The sequence below is a fragment of the Apteryx rowi genome, unplaced genomic scaffold, assembly GCF_003343035.1.
Source record: "Apteryx rowi isolate R43461 unplaced genomic scaffold, aptRow1 scaffold_137, whole genome shotgun sequence".
Taxonomy (NCBI): Eukaryota; Metazoa; Chordata; class Aves; order Apterygiformes; family Apterygidae; genus Apteryx; species Apteryx rowi.
In genome coordinates this window covers 1,672,010-1,698,557 of record NW_020447608.1, presented here as the reverse complement: position 1 = coordinate 1,698,557, position 26,548 = coordinate 1,672,010, and the positions used below count along the sequence as shown (strand labels likewise).

Below are 26,548 nucleotides of genomic sequence, written 5' to 3'. Positions count from 1 at the left end.
ATCAAATGATGGAGGGGGGAGGAGGAGGGGGAGAGGGGGAGGGAGAGGGGAGAGAGAGACACACACAGCGACTGGCAAACACAGGAAAACAGACAGCCACTTTGATAATGAGAATGTTGTCTCCTCCTTTGACCTGCTATGATGAAAGGGAAACAAGTATCCCTGAGACCCATCTGCACTCCAATGTTTTTAACCACTGTGGCAGGAGCTGTACTGACAGACTTCCATCTGCTGGCAGATCAGATACCACAGAAGACAAATTAAAAAGAAACATAGTTTCCATTATTAGGAGAAAGATTTTTATATTTATATATATATATATATATACACACACACACACACATATATATATGTGTGTGTGTGAGTGTGTATGTGTGTCTGGGTGCGTGCACATATATATCCCTGCATACATATAGCTACATATGTAGATATATGAATATCCAAGTATCTCATCACTAAGGCACTAGGTTGGCAGACACACTAGGTATTTCCAAGAAATTCTAATCTGCCCCCACCATGTTACTTTGCAGTTGTTCCATGGAAAGTTTATTTACAGCTCAAGAGGAGAACTTCAATGAACAGCTCAAAATAACCTAATGAGTGATAAAATGGCCCTCCCAAAGCAGGGCCCCCAGAATCTACTCCTGAGACTTCAGTCACGATTATAACTCCACATTCCTAGCAGCAACCTTTCATTGTTCATTTATTCACAGAGGAGTGAAATGGCTGCAACGTTATCAGCATGTTGCTGAACTGGCCTTCCATAAACAGTTCTTATCTACAGAGCCTCTCCACCATCAATAAAGCCCCTTCGTACACTGCAGCATTCATTCACATCAGTCAGGTTAATAAACCCCTTCAGAGCACAGCCCAAAGTCTTGTTTGATAGCTCCCTCTGAGGCATGATGCACATATAAACTCTAAAGATTTTCCACAGGAGACCATGGTGGGAGATAGGCTTGCAGAAAGTGAGGGATTCTTTATTGCCCTGTTAAAGACAGAAATCTTTGCCTGGAATTTATTGAACCGTAAGGCATGCAAGAAATAAAATGTTTCCAAACACAACAAACAGCAGATGACCTGACCTAGGTACCCATCAAGGCAAACAAAGACTTCAGCTCAACAGCTGTCACACCACCATGGGAGTTATTACTGCCGATCAAAAGCAACCAAATCTTAATAAAAAAATACATCCTATACAGAGGGAATAGAGGAGAGAGAAGAAGGACAGGAGAATAGCATAGGACAAACATCCATCTGGCATGGACAAAGACATTTCCAACCTGTAACATGTCGGAAATTATATGGTAACTGGGTACAGAAAACAGGATCTGCCAAACCCAAACCATTGACAAAATCCCAGCTGATTCCCACAGTCTATTTTTATTAGTTATCATTCTCTTGGGTAGCTTTCCCTAAATTGAAGCAGCAGGGTCTGGTCTGTATGGCACAGAGGGGGGAAGAGCAATCTGGACCTGTTCTGTAGATCTGCTGAGATGTTTGGCTAAGCCATTCCCCCTCTCTGTCCCTCAGTATCACTGAATATAAAGCATGCATAAGCACATTTTATAAAGCATTTTCTACCATAGCAAAGTAAGTCTCTTTCTCCTTAGAGAGTTAAGAATTAGTACACTTCCAGGTTTTCATATCACATGAGGCACTGTTCTGGGCTTTTTACTACCTAATTTCCAAGCAGCAAAAGCAGAACACAGCAAGTGCTCAGCTTGCACAGAGAAACATAGCCTCCCCTACATAGAAAGACAGATTAAAAACTACCGTTTATTTAAAAGCCCTTCTCGATCAAAAGGATACGAGCACCATTCCTGGGATTTTGTCACTGTGTGGTAGGGTCACTTGGAAACTGGCAGAGGAAGCAAGAGCTGAGGTTTTTCCAAAAGCCATGGCTCACAATGCTTGCGCTTCAGGGGAAGCGCTGGAGGGGCTAGGCAGCTGTGAGCAAGCCTGATCACATCCAGGAGGGGGCAGTGGTAACACACATTACCCAAATCCTCACACTAGCAAACGCCAAAGTGACAGAAAATTAAAATCAAATGGAAGCATGAATTTATGTTGTCTTGATGTTATAACAGTTTGGTGACTTGTAAAATTAAACACAGTATTCTCCTAAGCTAATAAAGATAACCCCTCTGGACCTTTGTAAGTCCAAGAGTGTGCCTTACCAAGGGATCTGTAAAAGCATGTCATTTGCTACCAGGTATTGATAATGTGTTTGGCCAGTAGTGACAGACTGAGCAATTAGTTAAACATATATTGTATACGCTGCCCATGGAGGTGCTCTGGGAAATTCTCTGTGGGCTCACTGAACAAGCCCTTGTCTATACCAATGCAATGGTTTCTGTACTGTCTCCTGTAGCCAAACCCAATAGCCCACTCAACGAACAGTTCTGAACACTGTGGTTCCTATAGCTGAAACATCACGGGGGGTGGGGTGGGGGGGACCTTGGTGACAGCAAGTACAGTCACTGAGGGAACATGATGAGTTTTCATCTTTTACAGAGACATATCTTGATGTGGTTCCACTGAATACACCCAGCCCCTGGTTCTTTCTCTGGACTCCTCCTGCACTCCCTTTTCCCTTACAGCTACTCTATCTGGGCTGTAACAATTTGTAAAGTAAGGCATCAGGCCCCATTAGTACCTACAAGGGAGATTTCCAAGAGAAAAAACAAATGTGTTTGTTGGTAAAAACATATGCCCTGGAGTTTCGGAATACAGACTCTTACCTGCAAGTTGTGGTGAATCTTGGAGACCTTTTTAGGCAAGACTTTCTATGGAGTTAGTGTTGCTTCTCTGTGTGTCCTTTCTTTCATGGAAGCTCCAAGCTCCTCAGACCAGAACTAGTTTGAAGCTTCCACACTGCAGACCATAATATTTGGTTTTGGTCTGCATGCAGAGCTGGCCAAAAAAAGACGAATACCCTAAGCATCCCATGCCAGCCCTGGAGATGTTTTTTGTTTTTTTTGTTTTTTTTTTAGATCTTGCACCAAGCTAGTGATGAGTTAGGAGTGATCATCCATGCAGCAGCTCACATTTACACTATGTAAGCACAGTGTTAAGTCTTACAATAGATTGAGACATCTCACCCTGAAGTCTCCTATGAGGTTGCAAAAGCAAGGCTGCTGTAGAAGATAACATTCAGGACCTTCATCAGTTTGCACTGCTTTCAGCAGCTCTCATTTTTCAGACTTGGCCACCAAGGACCAGCTTCATTCTGAGCCTCTGTCTCAGGCCAAGCAGCCCCACTTGCCAAACCTTGCTCTAACTGTAATTTGCTCCCCTTACTGCACAAGGGCAATGCTACCCCTGAGAGATAAGTACAAATCCCCATACAGCTCGAGCAGCAACATGTAGCCATTTAGGAGATCACAACTCCTCAATACTTTGGGCATTCACCACTCCTGTTAATGGTGGGACTAGACTTCTGATTTCCGTGCTCTATCAGTCCAAGGTCCAAAGCAGGAGCTATAGGAGAACATCCATTACCTGTAGTAACATCAGATTTGACACACAGGTGGGCAGTCTTGATTTCATCCAGTAGAGGGCAATGCTAATATAGGAAAGAGACACTAAATTACAGTATTTCATACACTAAAATAAATAGCAAAGGAATTAAAGACCCTGAACTAACAGCACTGAGCACAGAACAAAGCACTTCGCTAGCTCACGTTCTCATTCTGTCAAAAAATGTTCCCTAGTCTATCCCATTTAGTGGCAGATGGCCCTGCACTAAATTTTCAGATGCTTGTTTCAGATCAGATTTTTACTGTTCCCATTAAAACAGAGAAAAGATGGTCCGTATTGGATCATAGGAGAAACACAAACAAAATTTTCCATTGTTGTTCATTAAAACAAACCAAACAGCCAACCTTTCTATCTTACCCAACTTTAGTCTGCACATTTGATAAGGCCCAAAAGATCAATGCTTTATCATTCTCTGCAGATTACCTTGTCTGATGCTGAGCATTTCTAACGGACAAAGAAATAAAGTGTGTCAGCATTTAATCCTATCTGTAATGGGACAGTCTCATTCTTGTTAAATTAACTTTCTATGACCAAAATGCTTGGGGGTGGAGGATGGAGGCCATGCACCAATTCTGTTGCTGTTCCTGGAGTATCCTGCTTCATTTTCCATTGGAGAGAAGGACCCAGAAAAGCAGGAGAATAAGACTTATCCTATTATCCATATGAGGAAAGTGTGGGTTATTTAACTGAAGCATGACCCTGATTTCAAAGGGATCAGTGGCAGATAGGTCAGTGGGATCCAGTCACTCACTTGAGGTATCATGCAGTACAATAGTACAGCGACCCTTCTGTTCTGAAATCTCATCCAATATGACCCCCAACAGATGCTTCAGGGAAAGGTTCAAAACAACCCTCCTCACCCCACAATGAACCTGTGCAAAACTATCCTGTGACTGGGGAGATTTTCTGCTGACCTTGGCTGGTGATCAGTCAATGCCTGGAAGCATAAAATATTACAGAGCACCTATAATATCACAGTAGCAAGAATTGCTACAGCTGCCACATATACACATAAACAAAGCATATTTTTAAAACTTGTGACAGTACTGTTTTGTGCTCTAATAGCATGCTCCACCAATGAGTTTCAGAGGTTAACCCAACACATGTAAGAAGTATTTTCTTTTTCCCTATTTTATAAATAAAACTCTGCTTCTATAACCCTTCCATAAAAGACTAAAGTCTTTTTATGGAATAAAGCTTTGCTTGAGGTTTCCCTTGTGTCAAAGCCCTGCTTTAGAGATTGGGAAGCTGAAGCAAATGGTCAGTGGGTTTTTCCAACGTCATACCATATGTCTGCAGTATAACAAAGATCTCAGATTCTCTGGCTCCAGTCTTGTGTTTTAACCATTTACTCATAACCCTACTCATGTTTACTACCACAAGATACTTTTGTTTCTTCTGTGAAGTATTCCTTTGTCCTCAAGATTATGGAGTAGGGAGATGGAGTGAAATTACTTTTCTTTCACTATGTTTTGCTATTATATTTATTATAAGAAGCTTATAAACAAGATAAGACATTTTCTGATTTTGTGTTCATTCTATTTATTTTTCCTTTCTCCTAAACAAAAACCCAGGACTATCTTTCCAGTCCTATTTTCTTAATCAAATAATCTTCTCCATTGCTATTGGGCAAGTCGAGTCCTCCCCCATGACTGATTTCAATATTAAAAAATATATATAATATTGCATATAGTTCAGTGTGAACATGGAGTAATCTACTGAAATCAGTGTAGAAACAGATGTTAGAAACAGAAAGGAACACAACATTTATACCTCGGGAAACGTACTAGTGAATTAGTGGATCTGGGCCCAGATTTCTGCATAGATACTTAGGTATCTAGCTTACACCAACTTTTCTGGGACTTTCAGCACTTGAGAGGAGTAAGACGCTTACATTTCTTCATGGATATGGGCCTCAGTTCTTCCTTCATTGCTCTTCTGTCTTGCAGCCAGAGGGGATCGAATCTATATAGCACCATTACAGGTGTGAACTCTTTCAGCCTATCTATTATAACAAATGCTAATTTTCTAAAATTGCTATGATCATGTTTATGGTAACAATTTTCTGCTAAGGCAGAAAAGAAAACCAGTAATTCAGACATAGGGTTAGGTATAGTAATACACCTGATGCAACACACACAGAGCAAAGACTTAAGGCCAGTCATATATGGACACAGAATTACTGCATCTCCTAGTTATACATCAACAGTGACAGCCTATTCATCCTAGGCTCAAGACTGAAAGAGAACACTTTTACCACCTGTTACCATGGATGATTTTTAAGTTATCATAACAAGAGCACAAAACCAAAAGCCCCTAAAGGCCTGAGAACAAGGAGATCTGAATTCTGCCCCATCCATCACAATTTGTCTGTAACCCCTGCCATGTCAACTTGACTCCTATCTTTCACTTACAAAATGGGGATAACGACATAACTGCGATCCCTGGCAATGACACTCAGACTTTGAACTATTCCAGTTCGTTACTGGTGGCATAACATATCATGCTATTGGAGCACAGCAAGGACAGGATTTTTAAGTGTTAGAGTCAGAAGAGACCACTAGGCAAGTTAGGCCGACTTCTTTTAAGATTTGACACAAGATACTTTAAAACATTACCCCCTAAAATGCTGGAAATTTTTCTGACCACTTGCATCCCTGAATCCTGCCACCCTATCCCTATGTGCTGCACTTTGCCCTCGGCAGGTGGCTAGTGCAGGGATTTAGCGATAACATTGCTTGTTTGCACGTGACAGGTTTATTTATACTAAAAATACTTACCTAAATAAGGTATTTACCTTCTACTACATAAAACAGAATCAGCCTGAGGCATTGGCACACTCTTTGCCAGTAAATTAAAGATCCTGTAAGTTATGCCATAAGTGRGGGGTGATGGTGTTGCCCTGTGCAAAAGCGGCTGGGAGCCAGCAGCAGCGGGTTCACTGCCGAGGGAGGGCAAGGAGCTGGGCTGGCGAGGGAGGAGCGGCTCCACGATCCTCTCAGAGCTGGCACGCTCAGGTGCCGTCGTCACAAGAGCACAGCACCTCGCTGTTACCAACCCCATTGTCACCCTCCAGCAGCATAAAGCTGCTCTTGCCTGAGCCATGATTTTAAGTCGGGAAAGAGGCTCTGTCTGTGGGACCTGCAAAATGTCACACACAATATACATAGGGAGTTTTTAAATCACTTGCAAAAGCAAGCAATTCGTAATGCTAAGTAGGGGGGGATTGCAGGCAATGAGCAGTCAGGATGCTTCTTGAATGCAGCTCAGCAAATGCACCTCAATTCAGGTACACAGCCCACCAGCTAGCCCCACACAGGGGGTCACAGAGCTGCAGAGCCGAGGTGTGTGGAGCTGCAGCACAAGGATGCTTTCCACGTCAGACACGTTGTTGCTGCTATCCAATTTTTGAGCTTCCCTACTCTTCCACGCACACCGTTCAGGCAACATGCCTCCATGTATACATACCCCCAGCGAGCTGACCACCGCGCAGCTCTCGGTGCCTGCCGTCTCCCTGCATCCCAACTCCAACCCTTTTCCTCACTCTCCCTGACCTGGGCTATCACACTGTGGGCAAATCAGCCTGCCCCCGAGGTCGACCTCCCTCCCAGCGCATCCTGGACAGCAAAGGAGACTCGCTCTGGACATCAGCTATAGCAGGGAAATTTGAGAGCTCTATTATGACAGCACGTTTCTATGAACCTAGCACAATTCACTCATTATAGAGTATGATCGTTGTTTTATTTCTGCTGTGTAAGAGGTATTCCCTTACAAACCTATGAACACTTCCTAAATATATACTGCTATTTATTTTTTTTTAACCCAATCAGTTTCCAGTTCTCCCATCTCGCTTATACACATCAAGGCCTTCCACATACATCAGAGTAAGACAGATCATGTAATTTGTGTGCCTTTGATGTGCAGAAACTCATATGAGGGTTGGCTTACTCAGACCCACAGTGCAGAATTCCAGGTTCATGTTGCCAGGTGGCAGCAGCTTACCAGGTTTAGCTAATCCTAACTACAAATATTAGCTACAAAATCTTGTTGCATTTAAAATGTAGAATACATCCAAACCATGGAGGTATATCACTGTCTGCTTATTCCAGCTGTCCACACTGAAAAACAACACTGAGTTTGTATTAAAGAAACAAATATGTTTATACACACACACACACACACACACAAGCATAAATAGTATAAATGCAGGATGTATGGCCTTATCCTTTGGTGCTAAGACAAACAAGTATCCAGAACTACTACAGAAAATATATCAACAACTGAATGAACAAGGAACAAAGAACGGCTGTCCATAGCTAATGAAATACAGACCCTAAACAAACATTGTGAAAGGCTCTTTGGGAAGCTCTTATATTTATAGTATTTTCTATTTACATTGTCTACAAGGCTGAAAGGAACAAATGGCAGGGAATATTTGAGAAACATGATACATCTCTGCTTTAATTTTTAATTTCCCAGTGAAAGTGACAGTGTTATCTCTAGAAACTTACTTGCTCAGGGGCATTTTTATAGTCTCCAGATTTGCATAAATTCTCCCCAGAGATCACAAGGTCCCCTGACTGTCATCTAGCAAACATCTTACTAAACTGCCTGTTAGAGAATAATGCCCTCCAGCAAGAGGGGAAAACATGGCTCTGTGCTCCTGCGCGTCTTCTCCCTCCGCCCTCCCCAATCTCTAACACAATACAGACCAGAGTACAAGAGCAGCCTGCTTTGGGGGGGGGGGGGGGGGGATCAGTGGGTAAGACGTGACTTCTGAGAGTTCAGAGTGGCTCAGTTATACAGGTAAAAGCCTGCTTGAGTGGGAATTTCACAACTGTTTCTTTATGTTTTGGCTGTGCTTTTTCTTCCTCTCTAGCTAGTGATGATAATCCATATCATTGTAGGGTTAACCATTTCACTCCTGTAGCTCACCATACACTCTACAAACTGGCAAATTCAAAACCCTCTAAAAGTGACTGGAGATGACAGAGCAAGAGAAAATGTCAAACACGCCCCAAAAACACGGAAACCAGCCCTGCATCCCAACATTAAATGTTCTCTGGCAAACACAGCCTCACATACAAAGAGGATCCCTGCCGGCCTCTCATCTGTCAGGGCTTGTGTATCAGCTCAGGAACCCAGCAGGAAAGAGTCAGGAGGTCTCTCCCCATCTTCCATCCTCCTGCAAAAGTATTTCTTCAAAGGACTGAACATTTTCAAGAGGAGGGAAGCCCTTGGAGAGGTGAGGATGGCAGCACTGAATTTCCCACAGAGCTGTTGCCTCGGTAGCTGTGTTTGGAGATTTACCTGCCAGGAATTCCAGCACTTGCTTCCCAAATTTCACTTACCATCACCATTCCTGAGCAACCTATTTTTGGTGCATTTCCTCCTTGTGCGGCTATGCGCTTTCCTTTACCTTCCTGAAGAAAACAGCTCTCCTGCGAAGCTTCAAACAGAAAGCTTCAAAATTCAGAATTATTTCTCTGCCCTACCTTGCTGGAGACCATCCAGGATTTACAGATCTGGGGCTGAATTCTTCTTTCTAAAGTAACAGCAGTGAGAGCAAAGGAGCAAGACCTGTGAAAACAAGCTCAGAATCTAGCCACTGGCTTTCTGCACCCTGGGTCAGCAAGGGATGTGAATGCTGCACGGAGAGTCGCTTTGCTCAAGGGAAAGAAGAGTGTGTGCTTCATGCAGCAGGAGCATCTCCAGCTGGTAATCTCCAAAACAAATAGTACTGGGGATGAAAACCATGCCCTTTACACTCCTCTTGCAGCATATGTTTGTTGTAATGTTCCCAACACAGACTTCTACCAGACTCCTCTCAAAAGGAAAGCATTTAAGACATTTAAGACTTAAAGCAAAATGCATATGCATTGCACAACAGTAATGTGGAATTGAACTGGCAGTGAAATGGACTGGCTGGATTAGTCTTTTATATCTGATTTCAATTATTCTACTATACAAGGAGGTCAAGGTCACAGACCAATTTAGTGGCAGGGCTGCAGACAGATCCCAGGTGACTGACAAGTAACCCCTCCTCCACCCCTCAGCCTCTGCCTATCTCTTAACTACCAAACAGCACAGGAATCCCTTATCAGCAAGCAACAGATGCAAGTGGGTCTCCAGGATGGAGAAATGAAAGAAAGGGGGGTCCCCCAGGTTCTGCTGGAGATGAGGGGTTGCTGCGGACATCACTTCTTTCTCCATCTACTATTTTTATTGTTCACTAGATTCATTAGATTACACAGACCAAATACACTTGGCTATTAAGCAGAAAGGCACCAAGGGACCTGGAAAAGACAAATTAATTCATGATTTATGAACAGAAAATGCAATAACCATAAGGGGAAATCAGCCTAGTGCTCATGTAGTAAATGAGCATTTCATAGACAAAATTGGGAATAAATCCAGGGAAAAAAAGCATAAAAGCAGAAGGACAGTGGTTGTAGTGGTGGTAGGGTCTAATCCACAAAGGAATATTACGGAGCGCATTATTAATTCAGTCACACGGAGGAATAACAGGATCACTGCAAAACAAAGAGTATTTAGATTCACTGCATAGTGGGGCTAACCCAGAACAAAGGTTTTCATAATCTTTATCCAAGCAAAAATTTTGAATATACATACATATACATAGATAAGAGTGTGTGTGTATAAGGTTTTGTATACCTCATAGCATCCCCTGCTTTTCCAGTTCCCTACCTTCTCACACCTCCACCAGTGAATTAGAATCATAACCCGCAGCCTCCTGTTACTCCGTGCCTGACTTCTGCACACAAATCTACTGTATGGACTATGCAATGCTAAACAGATTTGAAAAACAGGAAACTTATCTCAGCTGTGATCTAACTGTGATATAGCTGAGAGCGAGGTGAAATACACAGGGATCTTGGAAAAATGCTTAGCTGCTTATATGGTTAGCTCTTACAACTGAGCGATGGGATGCTGCAAGTTGTGACCAAGATGAGCAACAGCACCAGGCTAATGAAAAAGGAACTGCTGCAGTCTGACTTCTGTCAGCCATGGAAAGGGCATCACACAGTAAGGATACGCAGACTAGAAAGTGCTCAGAGATGGCCTTTGAAGATAAACTGCCTAACACATAAACCAAACATGCAATGTTTTCAATAACTGGAAACTTCGTGCCTGTTTAGCTTATGGATAAATTAAGAAATGCATGATAGATGGGTGATGGAAGATTAATAACCAATGAGAAAGTACATGATGACTGCTACATTGTATGTAAGGGAAGGGAGTATTAACATAAGGTAACACCCTAAAGTAAAAAGGAAGCCCAGGATGTATGAGCTGGGACCTTAGATGGACAGCTTGACCCCACCACAAAAACAGTGCTGTGTTATATTTGCTATTTGCCATAATGCTTAATGAAAGAAAATAAGTGTCAAATCCAGCCTCATATCTACGGTGATAGGTAGCTTGGTTAAGATAGGACCCCTGGTTCAAAAGAGATACTGACGCATCACAGACTTTATTCGCAACACTTTTGGTCAAGAAACAAACTGCAATAAAGAGCAAGCGTAGGGTGGAGGGGAAGAAAAAAAAAGAAAGAAAAAGAGAGGAAACTCAGCTGTGTTTGTTGTACCATAAAGCACCAGCATAGCCAAAATTTGTTATACCTTCCTCTGAAGAATTATGTATTGTCCACCATTAATAGGAAGTACAGAATCAGTAAGAAATAACTGTCTTGTACAAGAAGCAAAGCATCTACTCTAGGAAGGAGAACATCATTTTATGAAGCAATTTGAACTGGAGCTCCATTTGAGTTGGGGAGAAGACAGTGCGCAGAGGTGAGCCAGACACTCCTCCATTTGCTTTACATCAATAATCAATAAAGTAAAAATTAAAACATGCACAAGACTTAGGGGATCATCTATGTACACGTAGTTCTACACACTTCACTAGAAAGAAATCCCAAAGTACGTCACACCAGCATTCAGGGAGTCCCACTGTTATAGAAGTAATGTAGGCACATAACTATTTTCTGCAAATATGGTATCGAATGCTAGAGAGGGAGTATAAATCCTAGCATACTCATTCCACAGTAGAAGATACAGGGCATGGACATTTGAGGCAATCTACAATAAATATTGTATGGAAAGACACACATTTGAGAATATCACTTGTTTTTTCACATGAGAGAAGTTAAGAGATTACAATTTTATCACCATCAACCTAAGAATCTCAATTGGCTCTACAAAGTGGGTGAATATCAGTCCTACTCTATTTACATGTGAGGAAATTAAGTGAGTAGCAGGTTAAGGGGCTGGCTTGAGATCAGCATAAGTCAGTGGCAGAATCGGAAGGTGTATGTCCAAATGCCTGCTTTAGTAATTAGTGCACACTTTCCTGATCCAGAAATAGAAAGCCTGGTGACCTGCTTCTCAATTCACTGCTTCAAGCACTAAGATTTTTTTTTTTTTTAAGTTAAACAGGAAAAAAGGCTATTAGAAATTGCATAAAACTCCATTAAAACCCTGGATTTGAAAATAAAATACAGCTGGGATAGCCCAGCAGGCAAGATTCATTTGGGCCATATTTTAATTATCTCACCTCCTTCTCTTACAAACACAGGAAAAAAAAGTAAAGGAATACCAAGTGCCAAGGGGAATCCTTTGAGGCCTCAGCTCCACCTCTGCTCTCCTCTCTCTGGGTCCTCCTGGTAGCCCTTAATCCTCAGCCCAGGTTCCACGGCCCGTCCTCAGACCATGGCTCGAGCAGTGCTGAACGCAATTACTGTAATTGATGTGCTGCTTTTGTTAAAACCATGGTATCAATAAACGGCAGTAAAACAAGCTGCTAAGGAAGATGCAGGGAATTTATTAGAATGGATGCATGCAGTGGCTGGCATAACAACTGCTGATGGCCGATTCATAAATCACAGCTGGATTCTTTGGGAGACTTGTAACTCCCAGGCGACTTCCCTCATAAAACAACAGTATGAGGAAACAAATGAAAAGTTGCTATAAAGTCAGTGCAAACCTTTGCCTATGCATGTCCCAGTCTCAAAAGGTAACAAGAAACCATTAGCCTAAGTTGCCAGGCTTAGAGGAAGTTAAAAAATTGGATTGGAAATATCATGACAACAGGATTTTTCACCCTCTTTTCCAGACAACTGGAAATTCACACCTGAAGACACACAATCTGACTTCCTGCAAGTCCTGAGGTTTTTGAAAAAAGTCCACTCACCTAGAAAGCAATCCTGGACCCATCAAAGGTCATCTAGTATTTCAGAAGCTACTATGCAGTCCCAGTGACAATATCACAGACGTGACCAGCAAGCCAATACCTCTTACACCTGACACACCAACCAAGGGCTGTCAAGGGAGTCATCACAGCAAAGAGCAGCCCTACAGGTCCTGGCATGAATGCAACTGCAGACAGACTTTGTCAAAAAAGCCCAAAGCACAGCGGCACGGCTTAGCAACCCAACCCAGTTGAATGTCTTCCTGTTCTGAAAGCAGTAGGCCCAGCCAAAAGCAGGTCTGCATCACTCCATCCGTTACTCTAACCCAGCAGCCTGGCAAGCACCGTCTCTGAAATAGTCCAGAAGCAGAAATGCTGCACTGCTTCAGTTACTCTGTCTTCTCCCCATGGCAACCACAAGGTTTCCTTACATGCCTCTGTCCCCAGTACTCTCTAAAGCGGCCACATAAAGGCAGTGCCCTAGCACGTTCCCTTACCTTTCACAAACCCCAGGGATATACATGGTCTGCTGACTGCCAGATCCTTGTAACCAATGATACCAAGTCTATCAAATGAACAAACCAGCAAATTGGGGCACCAGCCCAGGCTGCTGCCTGGACTGCTCTCCCGACTGTTCTCTATCTACTCTGCACTTCTCTTCTCTGTCATATCCATGTGTGGCACCTGATTCACATAAGTGCTTGGTGATGAGGAGGTAAGGAGGAGGAGGGGGATATGGATGACAAATGTTTCGTTTAAATTTTTAATGGCAATAAATGTGTTTTATTTTTTATGCTGATTTATTAATATACTTATAATAAAGGTATAGACTGGCCTGAGGCTTCATTCTGTTGTATTAGAGGGTGTTGCTTCTTGCAGCTGGGGGTGATAAATTGCACCTCCTATGCAAGAGACCCAAGAGACTTCTCTCTATGCAAACAATTTACCCTTTAGGGCACTGTGCTGTGTTAGGACCAGGATCATGTGCTGTGGAAGTGCTACACTCCCTTCAAACCCCTTTCAGCTGGGAATATCTACAGACTCTTGCTGTAGGTCAAGGCTACAGTGGCCAGATCTCATTTCGCTCTGAATTCACAGGCCCATCTCAATTTTAAGGGGTCTGTCTCACACATCACCAGTCTGGCTGGCTGGCTGCATCATGGCTACACATGTATTTCTGGCTCTGTGACATTGCATTAACCATATCATGACTTATTGACTTACCCAGCAAGACACGAATTCACCCAGGGCTGCCTGTTGCTTGAGAAAGCATTACAAAAACCCCTACCACTTGACACCTACACAGCATCTTTCATTTAGAAATCTCAGAATGCTTTTTAGCAGTATTATTATCCTCACTTAAAAGACAGGGAAAGAGAGAGATTAAGGGACTCAGACTCAAAGGGAAGTGCTGACCAAGCCAGGAAAAGATGCCGGGGAAGAGCCGCTTGCCCTAGCCCCTATACCAGTCTTCTACATCTGCCTGTATCACACAACATTTTTCTTGCCATAGGTTCTTGACATGCCATTAGAGTAATATGGAAACTTGAATTCTGATCTGACATTGAAGTCAAGAGGAATCCTTAATAGCAAAACCTCCAAATGTAAATGAACTGAAGGATATTAAACATGCACTACTCTGCTTTATGTTGACTGGTTCTTCTTAAGATCTTTGCAATCCAGATTTAAACTAGTAGGGCTCAGGGGAGTCCCAAGAGTATGGTCCCACTGTTAAAGAGAAGTTTAGGAAAGCTATGCAAGACTGGGTTTTATCATTACCCAGAAACCTCTCCCAAGCTTGCAAGCTTTCCAGAAAAAGGCCATGCCAAGTTGGAGAATCACCTTGGAAACAGTGGAAGTCTTAATCCAACCACAAAGGACGCCAAACCAAAATATAAGTCTCAAAAAACCCAAGCGCCTTTAAGCAGCACTCAGAAACAGACCACATCTAAGTTTTCCTGGAAGTTGGGGCTTTGTTCCCCCCTCCCCCCCCCCATATTTGATGTTCCAAAGAAGTCCTTCACAGAAAGATGTCAGAGATGTAATATCTATCTGTAAGGTTCCTTATAGTAATAATTCAAATTTGCCCTGATTCTGAAAATCCTTTAAAAATATCTTTCCATTCCTCCCACAGGAGTAGTATTTTGCACAGTTGTACGCTTCAGAGTTTACACAGACTGGCCACAGTTTCCCTGCTCCTGCTGAAGGATGCAGCACTACACTGAAGTATCACACAGATGCATCTTCAGTATTCTTTCTCCCTCCATAAGGAAATAATGCACACAAATCCAAAAAAGCATAAACCAAAAAAAGGGGGGAAGGGGGCAGGGAGCATGTTCTTTAGTTGCTCAACAGCTTGGATCTACTGGATTATTCCTTAAGCTAATTTACAGCCAAGAAGATTGAATAAGATACATACTGTGAAGATCTCACAGAACTTGAGCATCATCAGCTTAATACAATTTTATAATCCATCATCTATGGAACTGAGGCATAGACATGCCAACTAACTTGGCTAAAGTCCTACAGTCGTTTAGTAGCAGAATCACTTAGTTTGCAAACACGCCAAGGAAGAGAAGCAACCACACTGTTGCTTTTGCTGTAACAACAGTAGTTAATAATAAATAGCTCAAGAACAGATACTAGCTGGTCTAATTCCTTTTTAATACACAAACCATGAGACTATGCATCTTCTTGCTCACCTCTTCTGCAAGGGCCTTTCATTAAACTTTTTTTTTTTTTAAACACCAATTTTGTTAGGCTTTCCTGGATACACAGGTCATTTTTACAAAAGAAATGAAAAATCACCTCCCCACATCAAAAACTTTATAGCTTTTATTAAAGCAAGAGCAATAGGAAACAATGACAGAAGAAATAGCACAGAAAGGGCCACAGTGAAGAACTGTGTGTATGTACTGACAGAAAAAATGCTGATTTCATGGACTCCCAAACAGGCAGTTAGTACCTGACAACACTTGAATCTTGAGCACATGCCTCATATTCTTGACTTATATTGTGTAACTCTGACCTACATGCTAAGGCTCCAGAGGCAGCAGCTACAGCTGCTGTGTGTATCATACAGCCCTGAACATACGAGTACTCAGTCAATAATAAATAAGCATAATAGATTTGATCAGGGCTTGGGAGTGCTCAATTTTTAAAACCATCCCAATTCAACTTTAACTCTAATCTCTCTGGTTTGTTTTGTCTTTCCTTCCATACTGCTGTCTTTGACATCAAAGGCAAAGTAATAAGGGCTCCCAACACCACTGCCATAAAGGTAACAGATGTGATAGACTCAGGCTTACCCACTGACTAGATTATTGATTAAAATTTGTCAGAAGATGCTTTGGAAAGGCTGCAAGAGGCTTAAAAAAAGAAAAAAAAAAGAAAAAAGTATTTCATCCCCAGAAGTGTATTTCAAAGGACTGAAGGTCAATTATCCCAGCAATTTACAGTCAGTCTCAACAATTTAGCTGGATTAGAGAGTGTAATACAATAGGGGAGTTCTCCTTCTCTCACACATTCCCCATCTCCCTTCTTTAGAAGCAGGTTTGAATGTAAGAAATGCTAGAAAAAGTGCAGGGGGACTATACTGTGACTGAAGCTGCAAGCAAGCATTTGTCAGCAGATCCTGGCGAGCAGAGACTTGGAGAGCATGTGCCAAGTAGCAAGAATTGCAGGAGGGTTTGGAAAGTCTGAGAGATTGGTTTGGGGTCACAACTCAGTGAACAAAGGAGATGGATGCATTGATCACTAAGGTCATTTGGTTGGGGCGGGGAGGCCAGTAATCAGTTACTGGAGGAAGATACACTGAGATCTGGCAGTTGGAAAGCAGACCTGAGTGGAGAAATTGATAGTTTTGCAGAATCTGTTCAGGCCTGACTATCATCCTCTTTCCTTAAGCATGTGCTAACCACCGTGGTAGCCCAAATGCATAAAGGTACACAGTTCACAGCCATGCAGCCCAATGCTCTTCTGCTCCCATGCACTAAGTCCAATATCATCTTGACCAATCAAATTGGATTTTTTTGCCCAGGAACAAGAAACTGATTGTTTTAACTGTTCACAAGAGTGGAATTCAAAATGGGTGTCACATCCTGGATGGGTAAAGCAAGGCAGCCAAGCCGGCATGGTCTCACCAGCAGCCAGATATACCAAAACATTGTGAGAAAGCAGGTTATTTGTATCCAAGATCACTAACTGGGCTGGTATCTTCCTGATGCCCAAACAAACTGTTCCAGCGTACCCATGCAGACTTTAAAATGGCCGAAGCATGTGTATGGTGAGAGTGCTTTGTCTACCGATTACTGCAAAATATACACACCTAATGCTTTCCCCACCAAAAAGATTATAAACCTATGAGGCATGCCTCTACCTGCCTGTATGCTGAAGGAGGTGATACAGCATTTTCTGTTCATCTCTTCCTTTCACAGGTTACAAACTGCTCACTCCCCCTTTCTTCAGGGGGAACAAGAACTTCCTGACCCAAAGCACACTAATGTTTTATTTCCAATTGTTTTATGCTTTCATCCCCCCAAATTCACAAAGCCCTCTTCTTCCTACAGGAGAGCAGAAAGAGTTAAGAGGCCACCCTCATGCTCTTTGATGGAGGCCATCCAGCCATGACCCTGGCTGAGTGGCAGACACATAGGAAGTGGATTATCAATAAACTCTTTTTTTTCTACCCTCTTTCACCCTCTCTCTATACGACGTCAATGAGCCGGAAAATGAAAGGAATAATGCAGGTTTAAGAGGCCAATAATTAGGTCACAGCTGATCTCTGTTCAGATCAGCTGACAGCTGGTGCCTATCCTGCTCCAGCAAGCAGGGTGGCTTTCAGGACTCGCAGGTTTAGGACAGCCTCCCCTTCCCTCTCCACTTTACCTCCTATATTCCTGAGAAACCAAAATCAACCACCACAGTGCAGATCTCCTAGATTTCCATCCACAGGAGCTTACAGGGAGAAATGACTTGTTCTGCTTGATTTTCTCCCAAAACACCTTAAATCCTTTCTTTTGCTTCACCACCAACATATCAGACCAGCACCACAGCCTGGTAATTTCTCCCATTCTGTCCTCTTCCTCCCCCATCTCCATCCTGCCCACTTCCTAACTTAATCTCAATGTTTGCTTGTTTTAGCTTCCATAATCCTGTTATCTTGCACATCTCCTCACCATAATCCTGCCTTTGTCTGTCAACACAATTTGTTTGCCGTGGTGGGGGAAGGAAGGTGAAGTGTTGCTGCGGATGGAGGAAGCCTTTGCTGCTAGTTGTCAGGGTTCTGCTCATTTTTAAACACACCCTGTGAGATTTGGCACTGCTGTCTACTTCAAATCTGAGGGGTTCACAGCCTCCAAAATGAGGTTTGCTGGATCAAAGCAGTGTCTGCTGCTAAATTAACAGCGAGGTAGCAAGTACGTGTAATATGTGCTTGTGCACACTAGAGGGAGATTGGCAAAGAAAAGCAAAGCAAAGCAAAGGAAGAACAGTAGCTCCATTCTCCCTTAACTCAGAGCTTGCACTTTAATTTTTACCTGTGCAAAGCAGGGGTAAAAATCAGATCAGCATGGCACTGCTGTAAGCATCAACTTACAAGGGAGGAAAGAACAAAGCCTGCATCACTTGCATATTAAAACAATGATGATAGGCAGAAAAAACAGACTGATAATTGATTGGTAGGAGCTGTGACAATTTAGGGTATTTGTATGAATAAAGAATCAGCCTAATCAGACTAATTCCTTCCAGTCAAAACACAACATGGACTCAAAAACTCCAAGCAAAACTCTGCTGCACCAGCCAAGTTTTGCGCCAGAACAAAGGGGCTGCGAATTCCATGCAATTTGGATGCAAAACTGACAGTCAGGACAAGTGCCCAGAAAACACTTTTGAATTCAGACAAGAACCAGCTGAAAAAGGACAACAAATCATGAAACTAGGTGTAGATCACATGATTTGGGGTTTGTTTGCAAACATTTCAGAAGACAGATAGTACAAGAGCAAGCTGCTCTTGAAGTCTGTTGAAGTGGATAAGAAGAAAGGCTTCATGTCTGTCTAGGAGAAAGAGAAAAGCCAAAAGCAATGCTTTTAAGAGATTGTGAAAAGTAACATTAACAACCTCTCCCTCATGTCAGCTGCCTACTTCAGGTCTCCTACTAGGAAAGAAAGTGTTAGAAAGCTGCATTCAGAATATCCCTACCCCTTCAGGAAGTCTGGATCAAGCTCTATGCAGAGAAAAAAGGATTTGGGCATTTACACTGAGCCAAGCTTGAGACACAAGCACTTGGGATGCTTCAGAACACATTCAGATCTAGTTGCAGTAACTGTTCGTTCCACACTTCCCTTTGCAAGCTTTGCTGTACACATTTTTGTCTGGTTTTCCCAAAATACATCACAGCTAAATCCAAGCTAGGAAGAATCATTCAACTTACTAGTTTTCACAACTATTTATGCAACATTTCCCTTTCACTATATATAGTTTGTTTGGAATATTAAAGGTTAAACTGATTAAGGAGCTCATCTTAATGGGGATTTTAAGGAAGAACAAATAAATACTCAGAACCCATAAATCAAATAAGCCAAATACCAGCAAGCATTTTAAGAAAACTTCTACATCCTTCCAAGCAACACGAAGAGGATTCTCAGACTAAAGGTTGCAAAAAAATGCTAGGAAAGGCAGCAAATTTTATGAAGATGTTTGTGAAGTTAGACAAATGCAGTAAGAAGAAGGTATTCCTGTTATGTCATTTAATTCCTGAAACCAATGCCTTTATGACCAGGGGTTTCATGGAGAAAGTGGGACTGAGACAGGAACTGTGTACAGAGCTTGAGACAGTCTCTGGGACACAAAGCAATTCCAGTACTGCAGGAATGGCCCCTTTCCACACTCATTTCAAATAGATCAGGAACCCATCATCCACCAGTTTATTCTATGTGTTGGGTTTTAGTTTCCTCTAAGTGGGGCACCCTTTCCTCTCCCTTGCCCTGTTGTTGCCTTCCAGCTATAGGTTAACGTATCAGTCTCTCACTTCCTCTGATAACCTTGCCCACCAAGGCTTTCAGAGATAACACAGCTTTTATCAATGACTTTTTCCCACTTTTATCCACCTGTTCTCACCTACCCAGGGCTGAATTCCTGGCATTTATAATCTCACAGCAGTATATCACACTCAGTTTAAGTTCTGAGCAGCCATCATCTAAAGATATGCAGCTTGTTGGATGTCTTGAATCAAATAGAATATTTCCAGACAAGTTGCAATACTTAGCACTTACTTTCTTCAAACTCTGGTAGAGATTCTCCCACCTCCTGTGGCAAGTCAGTCAGTATTATCATGCCCATTTCACAGATGCAGAATCTGAGACAAACCGGGGAAGCATCTCTTCTTGTAGCAGAACTGGTAACCAGGTGATAAGGATCTAGATGGTCCAGGTTACTTGTTTCTACTATAATCTCCATGACACACTCTTTTAAACACTCGGAGCCTGCAAATTTAAAAAAGTGTCATAGTGTCATTTAGATTTGGTGGAAGGAACTTTTTCCCCAAAGGCGATCTGCTTGAATGACAAGATGAATCATTGACATCCCACAAGATGCCACTCCCTGCAGTTGGAATGGCCTTGCCATCTGACCAAGAGGGTTGTGTGTGCAGAGGCAGCGACCTCACAAAAAAACACTTGCCAAAGCCAGGGCTTCCTGTACTGCATGGCACAGATTATACTGCAGGAGTCTGGGACTTAGTGGCTTGTTTTTAAAAGGAGCAGCTCCTGGTCTAATATTTAGGTTCCTGATACTGGCTTACAGAGGCACATGGAAGAGCTCTAGCCCTGCATGGCCAGCCTCCTCCCCTCAGACTTTACAACGTCATTCCCACTGCTTGGGATTTCAAGACAAGAAATTTGTCTAGTTTTGAAGTCTGAGGAAGCATAGTTTCTCTCCTCCATTTCTTCCTCCAAGATGTACACACATCCTCTATACTGTCCCATAACAGAAGACTGGGTGTCTTTGGAAAGTTCAGGCATAGTTTTCCCCCATGGTAGGAAGCAAAGATAAAAGAAAGTCATGAGATGGTGAGTGTTTTGAGGAACTTGCTGCTCCTTCTCTTCCACCCAAAAATATGTTAGTAAAGAGAGAAGCAGGTAAAGTTTGAATTCAGGGTTATCCTGCAGGCACTTGATGAGGTGACATTGACTCTTTAGCCATTAGAGCCCAGATGCACTCTGCTGAGCTCTAGCTGTTCTGAATTGTACGTTCTGCTCAATCTGACCCAGACGCAGAGGAAAAATAGTAATTAATATTTCTGGAACTCCTTGAATTTTGGTGGATTCAAAGGTGTTTTGAAAGTGATACCAAGCTTTAGTATCACTAAATGCAACCTTTTTCACCTGCTATGAAACACAGGAGGTGCTCACCTACATTATGCAAGAGTTCATAGAGGGGACAAAGAAGAATTCTGCATCAAATCAAGAATGAGGGTAGAGGGACAGTGACAGAGGGAGAATCTGAATAAACAGGGGTGCATTTTTGGCCAGGAAGTGAAAGAGAGTAATTGACTAAAAAATACAGCACTGGTTCTTTAATGGCAAAGAGTTCCGTTTTACACTCAGAGTGCAGACAAGCCACTGAAGACTTACTGCCTCCACCACCTCATTGGATGTTTTATGTGCATTGGACGTTATATATTTTTGCCTCAGTTTTAGAAAGATACATTTGTTTAAGACCAAGTAATAATGAAGCCCTTATTTCTGAGATGTCAAAATCTATAATCAGTATAGATCCTGCTCTTAAATCTTGATGCACCTCTTGAATTTTGTGATCTGCTGCAACAACCCATGTACCAAAGTTCACTTGAAGGATTGTTTTACAATTAATTGCTGATACCTTTGTCTAAAGCAATCCCCACTATATCACTGTAGCTCCTGACACTTCACTTCAAAATATATGTTGCTGAAACCCTGTAAATGCATCATAGGAAGCTGCTTGAGGTTCCACTGCTGCATTAGACTGGATATACTTTGATTTGTAATCCACTTAACTGGGACATGCTTCCCCAAGGAAGCATGTTTACCTACTGGATTCCACAAGGAATTGAGTTAAGCTAGCAATACTTAATGACAATAACTACAGTTTACAGAGACATTAATACTACTCAGTAGGGACAAAAGGCTTCTGTTAAGGAAACTTAGCTAAGATCTGGTGATAGAGTATTAACTCAAGACCTCAGCAGGCTTACATTAGACATCTTTTTAATTGGAACAGATAGTTGTTCTTGGTGCAAAGTTCAAGTCCTCAGTTGTGCTAAGCCATAACATTCACACTAAACTAGGCAAGGGTTTCAGGAAGCCAACAACTTCCAAGCAGCTCTCTGGAATGAACTCTAATGATCTTTTATCCCATTAGACCCTGATACTACTTCACTCAAATCAATGGCAGCTCAGACATTTGCTCCCACAGGAGAAAGATAAAATTTTTATTGTCCAGTCTTTATCATGTGCTCCATTTTGAGACAAGAGAGATGCTGAGAAGGTTTTAGCAAGCAAACTTGATAATATCAGTGACTATGTGTGACTATTTGCCAACTTTAGATCCTAATAGATGGAATTGTTCAAGCAACTAATTTTTTTTTCCCTTGCACAGCTGGGAAGCTGAGAATTTACCCCAAATTCTCTGTCATGCCATTTATGTTCAGGCACCTCAGACCCAATTGAGAGACTGCCAATGGAAGTACAAAGATCTGAATTGTGATGTCCTAGTCCTTATCCTATGAATCCTAACGGGAGCAAGAKGAGATACTAGGAGAATTAGCAGGCCTGGAATATGTCTTAGAAAGTAGGTTGGGGGCAAGAACCGATACACAGCTAGCCCTGATCCAAAACAGTGTCTCACAATTTGCTTTTCCACTGTTTCTTTTGCACTAATTCACAACCACTGTAACATCAAGACAAGCTTCCATATGCTTCATTTACTGACATTAATTAATTTCAGCCTCCTCTGCCCCCCACACACGCTCATTTTATCTGACAAGCAAGTCATGAAAAAACATCCATTTTCACAAAAAAGGAATACAGGTCAGCTATCAGAGATTGCCTTTCTCCTTTCAAAGAAAATCTAATTGGTCCATCTGCTGGACCATGGCTGCCTTTCTCACCTCTGACAATTCACCTTGCACCCTCTGCCCCAGCTCAGGTCTTTTGCTTCTCTCAGGTCTCCCTCTACCCTGGAGAAAGGTTTTTAATAAAATGCTTCCTTCCAAATGACAAAGAAATAACTGGATAGAGGAATATCTGGGGCACCTATCTCCCTGTCCAAATAATGAATCAACTAATGACCAAGAGGAAAAGAATAAATGCATTAAAAGGCTTAGCAGATCACTGACAGAGAAGAACAGATTCTACCCTCCCGTACTCGCTAACAGTTTAACCCAGAGTTGCAGTGCCAAGAAAACAAAAAGGAAAGAAAAGAAAATACCAGGTAATTGAACCCACTTCAATACTTTCTTTTATTAGAAGAAAGGATATTTTTTTCTGTGAAATCCACTTCTTGATCGCTCGTTCTCATGTCTTCTGCCAGCTGCTGCTCTAACTCTGTTATCATTCTATGTCTGTATTATTTATGATCTGTTCTCTAAGTCAGTAGTCTTATGAAATTTGGTAACTGTATTTTTAATTCTCCAACATGTCTCAGTGTCCATGTGGCGGAAAGAAGAATATGTAATTCAGAACATTGGTGATGGTGACAGAAAACTGCAAGGCTAAGTCAGCAACTGAAATCCAGACAATGCTACTGCAGAGCTGTAGTCACCACTACCTGATTAAAACTTGTCTTTACCAAAAATGTCACAAGTGAAAGCTGTATTACAGACAAATTTGATGAGAAACAAAGACAGACAATAAGGAATTTTAAAAACCCTGTTAACCTTATTTTCACCATACCATCAAGTATTGCTGCTCCATTTAGTCATGCAGGTGGAAAATATACATCTGAAAAGGCCCAAGGGGAAACACTGATTCCTCAATCCTCAGCAGACAAATCATCTACCTAAAACAATGAATACTTTAATTTGCAATACTCAGAGAGAGCAAAGTAGCACAGACCTGCTGACATAAAACTTCTGCTGCCATTCCCAAAGAGTAAGAAAAGAGAAACACACATGAGGAAGGGTCTCAGGTCCTATATATGCTGTACTGACAGTTAAAACCAGAACCAAGCCTATTCCTCACCTCCCATCAGGCAGCAGTTTGTCTGGGTCCCTTTCTGTTGGGAAGGAGGATTTAACCTGTGGAAATGATAGTGTCAGTGTGAACTTATTTCTCCAGATCATACCTGACCATAAAGAAACAGAGAATTTTTCAACAATCAGTTTAAGATACGATAACCATGTTCTCACATTAGTGAAAGCAGCAGTGTAGACATGAGAATCAGAACACAAGTACYTGTTCATACAAAAAAGGAGCATAAAGGTTAAATATGTCCAGCTGAGCCATCCACACGGGAACACAAAGCTGGTTGGGTAGCACAAGATAGTTGAAAGAAAATTTATGGTCCCCTTCTGTGGGCCACCACGTGGAACAGCTGATCCACATGTGATCATCTGCCCGTTCTCTGCTACAAGATGCACAAGGGAAAAATACTTTTAGCTGACCAGTCTCTTAGCTCCACAGCCCAGTTCTAAGGAAAATGTACTTCTCTGTAGATTAAATGGTGATACTATAGAGACTAAAGACAGAAGCTGACTTTAAGATAGGGCTTCTGGGCCCTCCTAGAAAATACCCATCAAGAAAAGGCTGAACTGCAATGACACAAAATTGCTGTACTTCTCCCATTTCTTAGTCAAAGGAGACTGCCAGTCTTTGGCAACTGGATGCTTCTCATCATCAAGTTCTCTACAGAACCCAGTGCTTTCCAGTAGCAAGGCGTACTGGTAAAAGATCCCTAGTGGCTGCTAGTGTGGATTTATTCCAGATATGCAAAATCAAGAGGGCATCTTCGGGAGAGAAAGAGGAGGTTGGAAAACAGCTGCTAGATGGAAGGGTCAACAAAACATTTGCCCAGATAGGCAGTGAAAGAGCTCTTGAACATTACCTTCTTCCCTGTGTCCCAGAAAGGAGTCTATGCTCCCTTTCCTTCCTGCTTTCTTCCCCTTTTCCACCCTCCTTCCTTATCGCAATTTTGTCTTCTCTTTGCCCCTTCTTCTTTTTTACCTTCTCTCCCACTCCCTTCCCTCTGAGCCTCTCTCATAAAGCAATTGCTCTTGTTTTTTCCTCCGTYATTTGCTTTCCAGCAAGTGGACGACAGCAGCAGCGCCCACTCCACATGCTGCGGCTCATTTTCCTCGCTTCACTTCCCTCCCAGCTGAGGCTGGGCGGTTCCACCTCAGTGCTGCTCTCCAGAGACTCCCGCAGCAAGGAGCGGCCTCGGCCCGCACCCCCAAAACTTCAGCGAGGAGCTAAGGCAGAACAAGAGAGGGAGGTGAGTGGTCGCCGGGAAAGGAGAAGTATGCAATACTCACTGCAGCCAGCCATTTTGAAGGTCACCCCGGAGCAGCCCTCCCCTCTGCCTGCCACCTCCAGGACGCCATCTCCAAGCTGCCACAGGAGCCACAAAGCGAGAGACCAACGTGCCTGGCAAGCCAGTCTTCCCTTTACATAGGACCAAGGGAACGAGTAAGCTCAGCAAGGAGAAAGATAAGGTGAGAGGAACAGCCAGGCCCTCAGCCAGCATCGTGCTGACAGCGAGAACAAGAGACAGGAACAGCGCATCAGCTACGCACTGAATTTCTCTCTCAAGTGCCTCATGTTCCTAGAGAAACAACACAGCAGAGGACCCTGTCAGCTCAGGTCTTTCCCCTCCCGGAGCCTTTGTCCGTTACAGAGATGACCACCCACCACTCTTGTGGCTCATGCCATGCAAGCAGCGGCTGGTGACCCACCTGGCTGTGCCTGCAGCGGCTGTGGGTGCAAGGTCACTAGGGGCTACCTTTCCTAGGTTTTGTATTACTGGAGCACACAGCTGTAAGCCAGGCATTGCACAGGCACAACATACAAAGACAGTCCTTGTTCCAAAGGACATGCAAACTAAATATCAAGCAGGACACTTCGAAGAAATACACATAGAGAGGGAAGTACATGGCAGCATGATATATTTTCTGTACAATGGCTTATTTTTCCCTCATTAATTCATACTTGTTAGGAACAGTAATCAGCTGGAATAACAATAAAACTGACTGGCAACACTATTCTACCTTCTATTCATAGCTTTATTTTTAAAATGGTCCCCTCTTGCAAATGGTGCATGCAGCTCTTCCTTGTAGGTACAATACCTACTACTATCAGGCTTACCTTTCCCTACTCCCTCTAATGGTTTCTGATGCCAGTTTGTCGTGTCCTGTCTTATTTCACTGAAAACTGAAGAAAAAAAAATCGCTTCAAACGTGCCTTAAGTTGAACAGCAAAAACCAAGACACTACAATCAGTGACTGCTATTGGAAACWAAGTGACCTGTCCACAGCTGCTAATCAATAGTAGAACCAGTGCTGGGATGCAGTGCTAGATGAGCTCACACCTTCTTGTGAGCTCCTCTATGATCCCAACTTCTTGACTTCTAACACAAAACAGAGCAAGTCTAGAATTATATTAACTCCAAAAACCAGCACTGATTTCTAGCAAATTTCTGGTATGAAGTAACTTAAATTGTTCTCCTGAATCATCATTTCTTTTAGATGTTCCCCATCCAGCTACTGACCAAAATGCATTGCTGCTTACCATAAAGTCCTGAAAAGATCCCAACAGCAGACCATAT

At 42.5% G+C, this 26,548-nt stretch overlaps 1 protein-coding gene across 1 annotated transcript in view; it reads right to left on the bottom strand.

Moving 5' to 3' along the window:
- NRXN3 (neurexin 3) overlaps positions 1–20,209 on the bottom strand; it is a 185,127-nt gene extending 164,918 nt beyond the window's left edge. The window contains exon 1 of the mRNA XM_026057197.1: positions 20,026–20,209. Within this exon, the coding sequence (XP_025912982.1) occupies positions 20,026–20,209 (184 nt within the window). The remainder of the gene's footprint in view (positions 1–20,025) is intronic.
- Between the last annotated feature and the right edge of the window lie 6,339 nt (positions 20,210–26,548).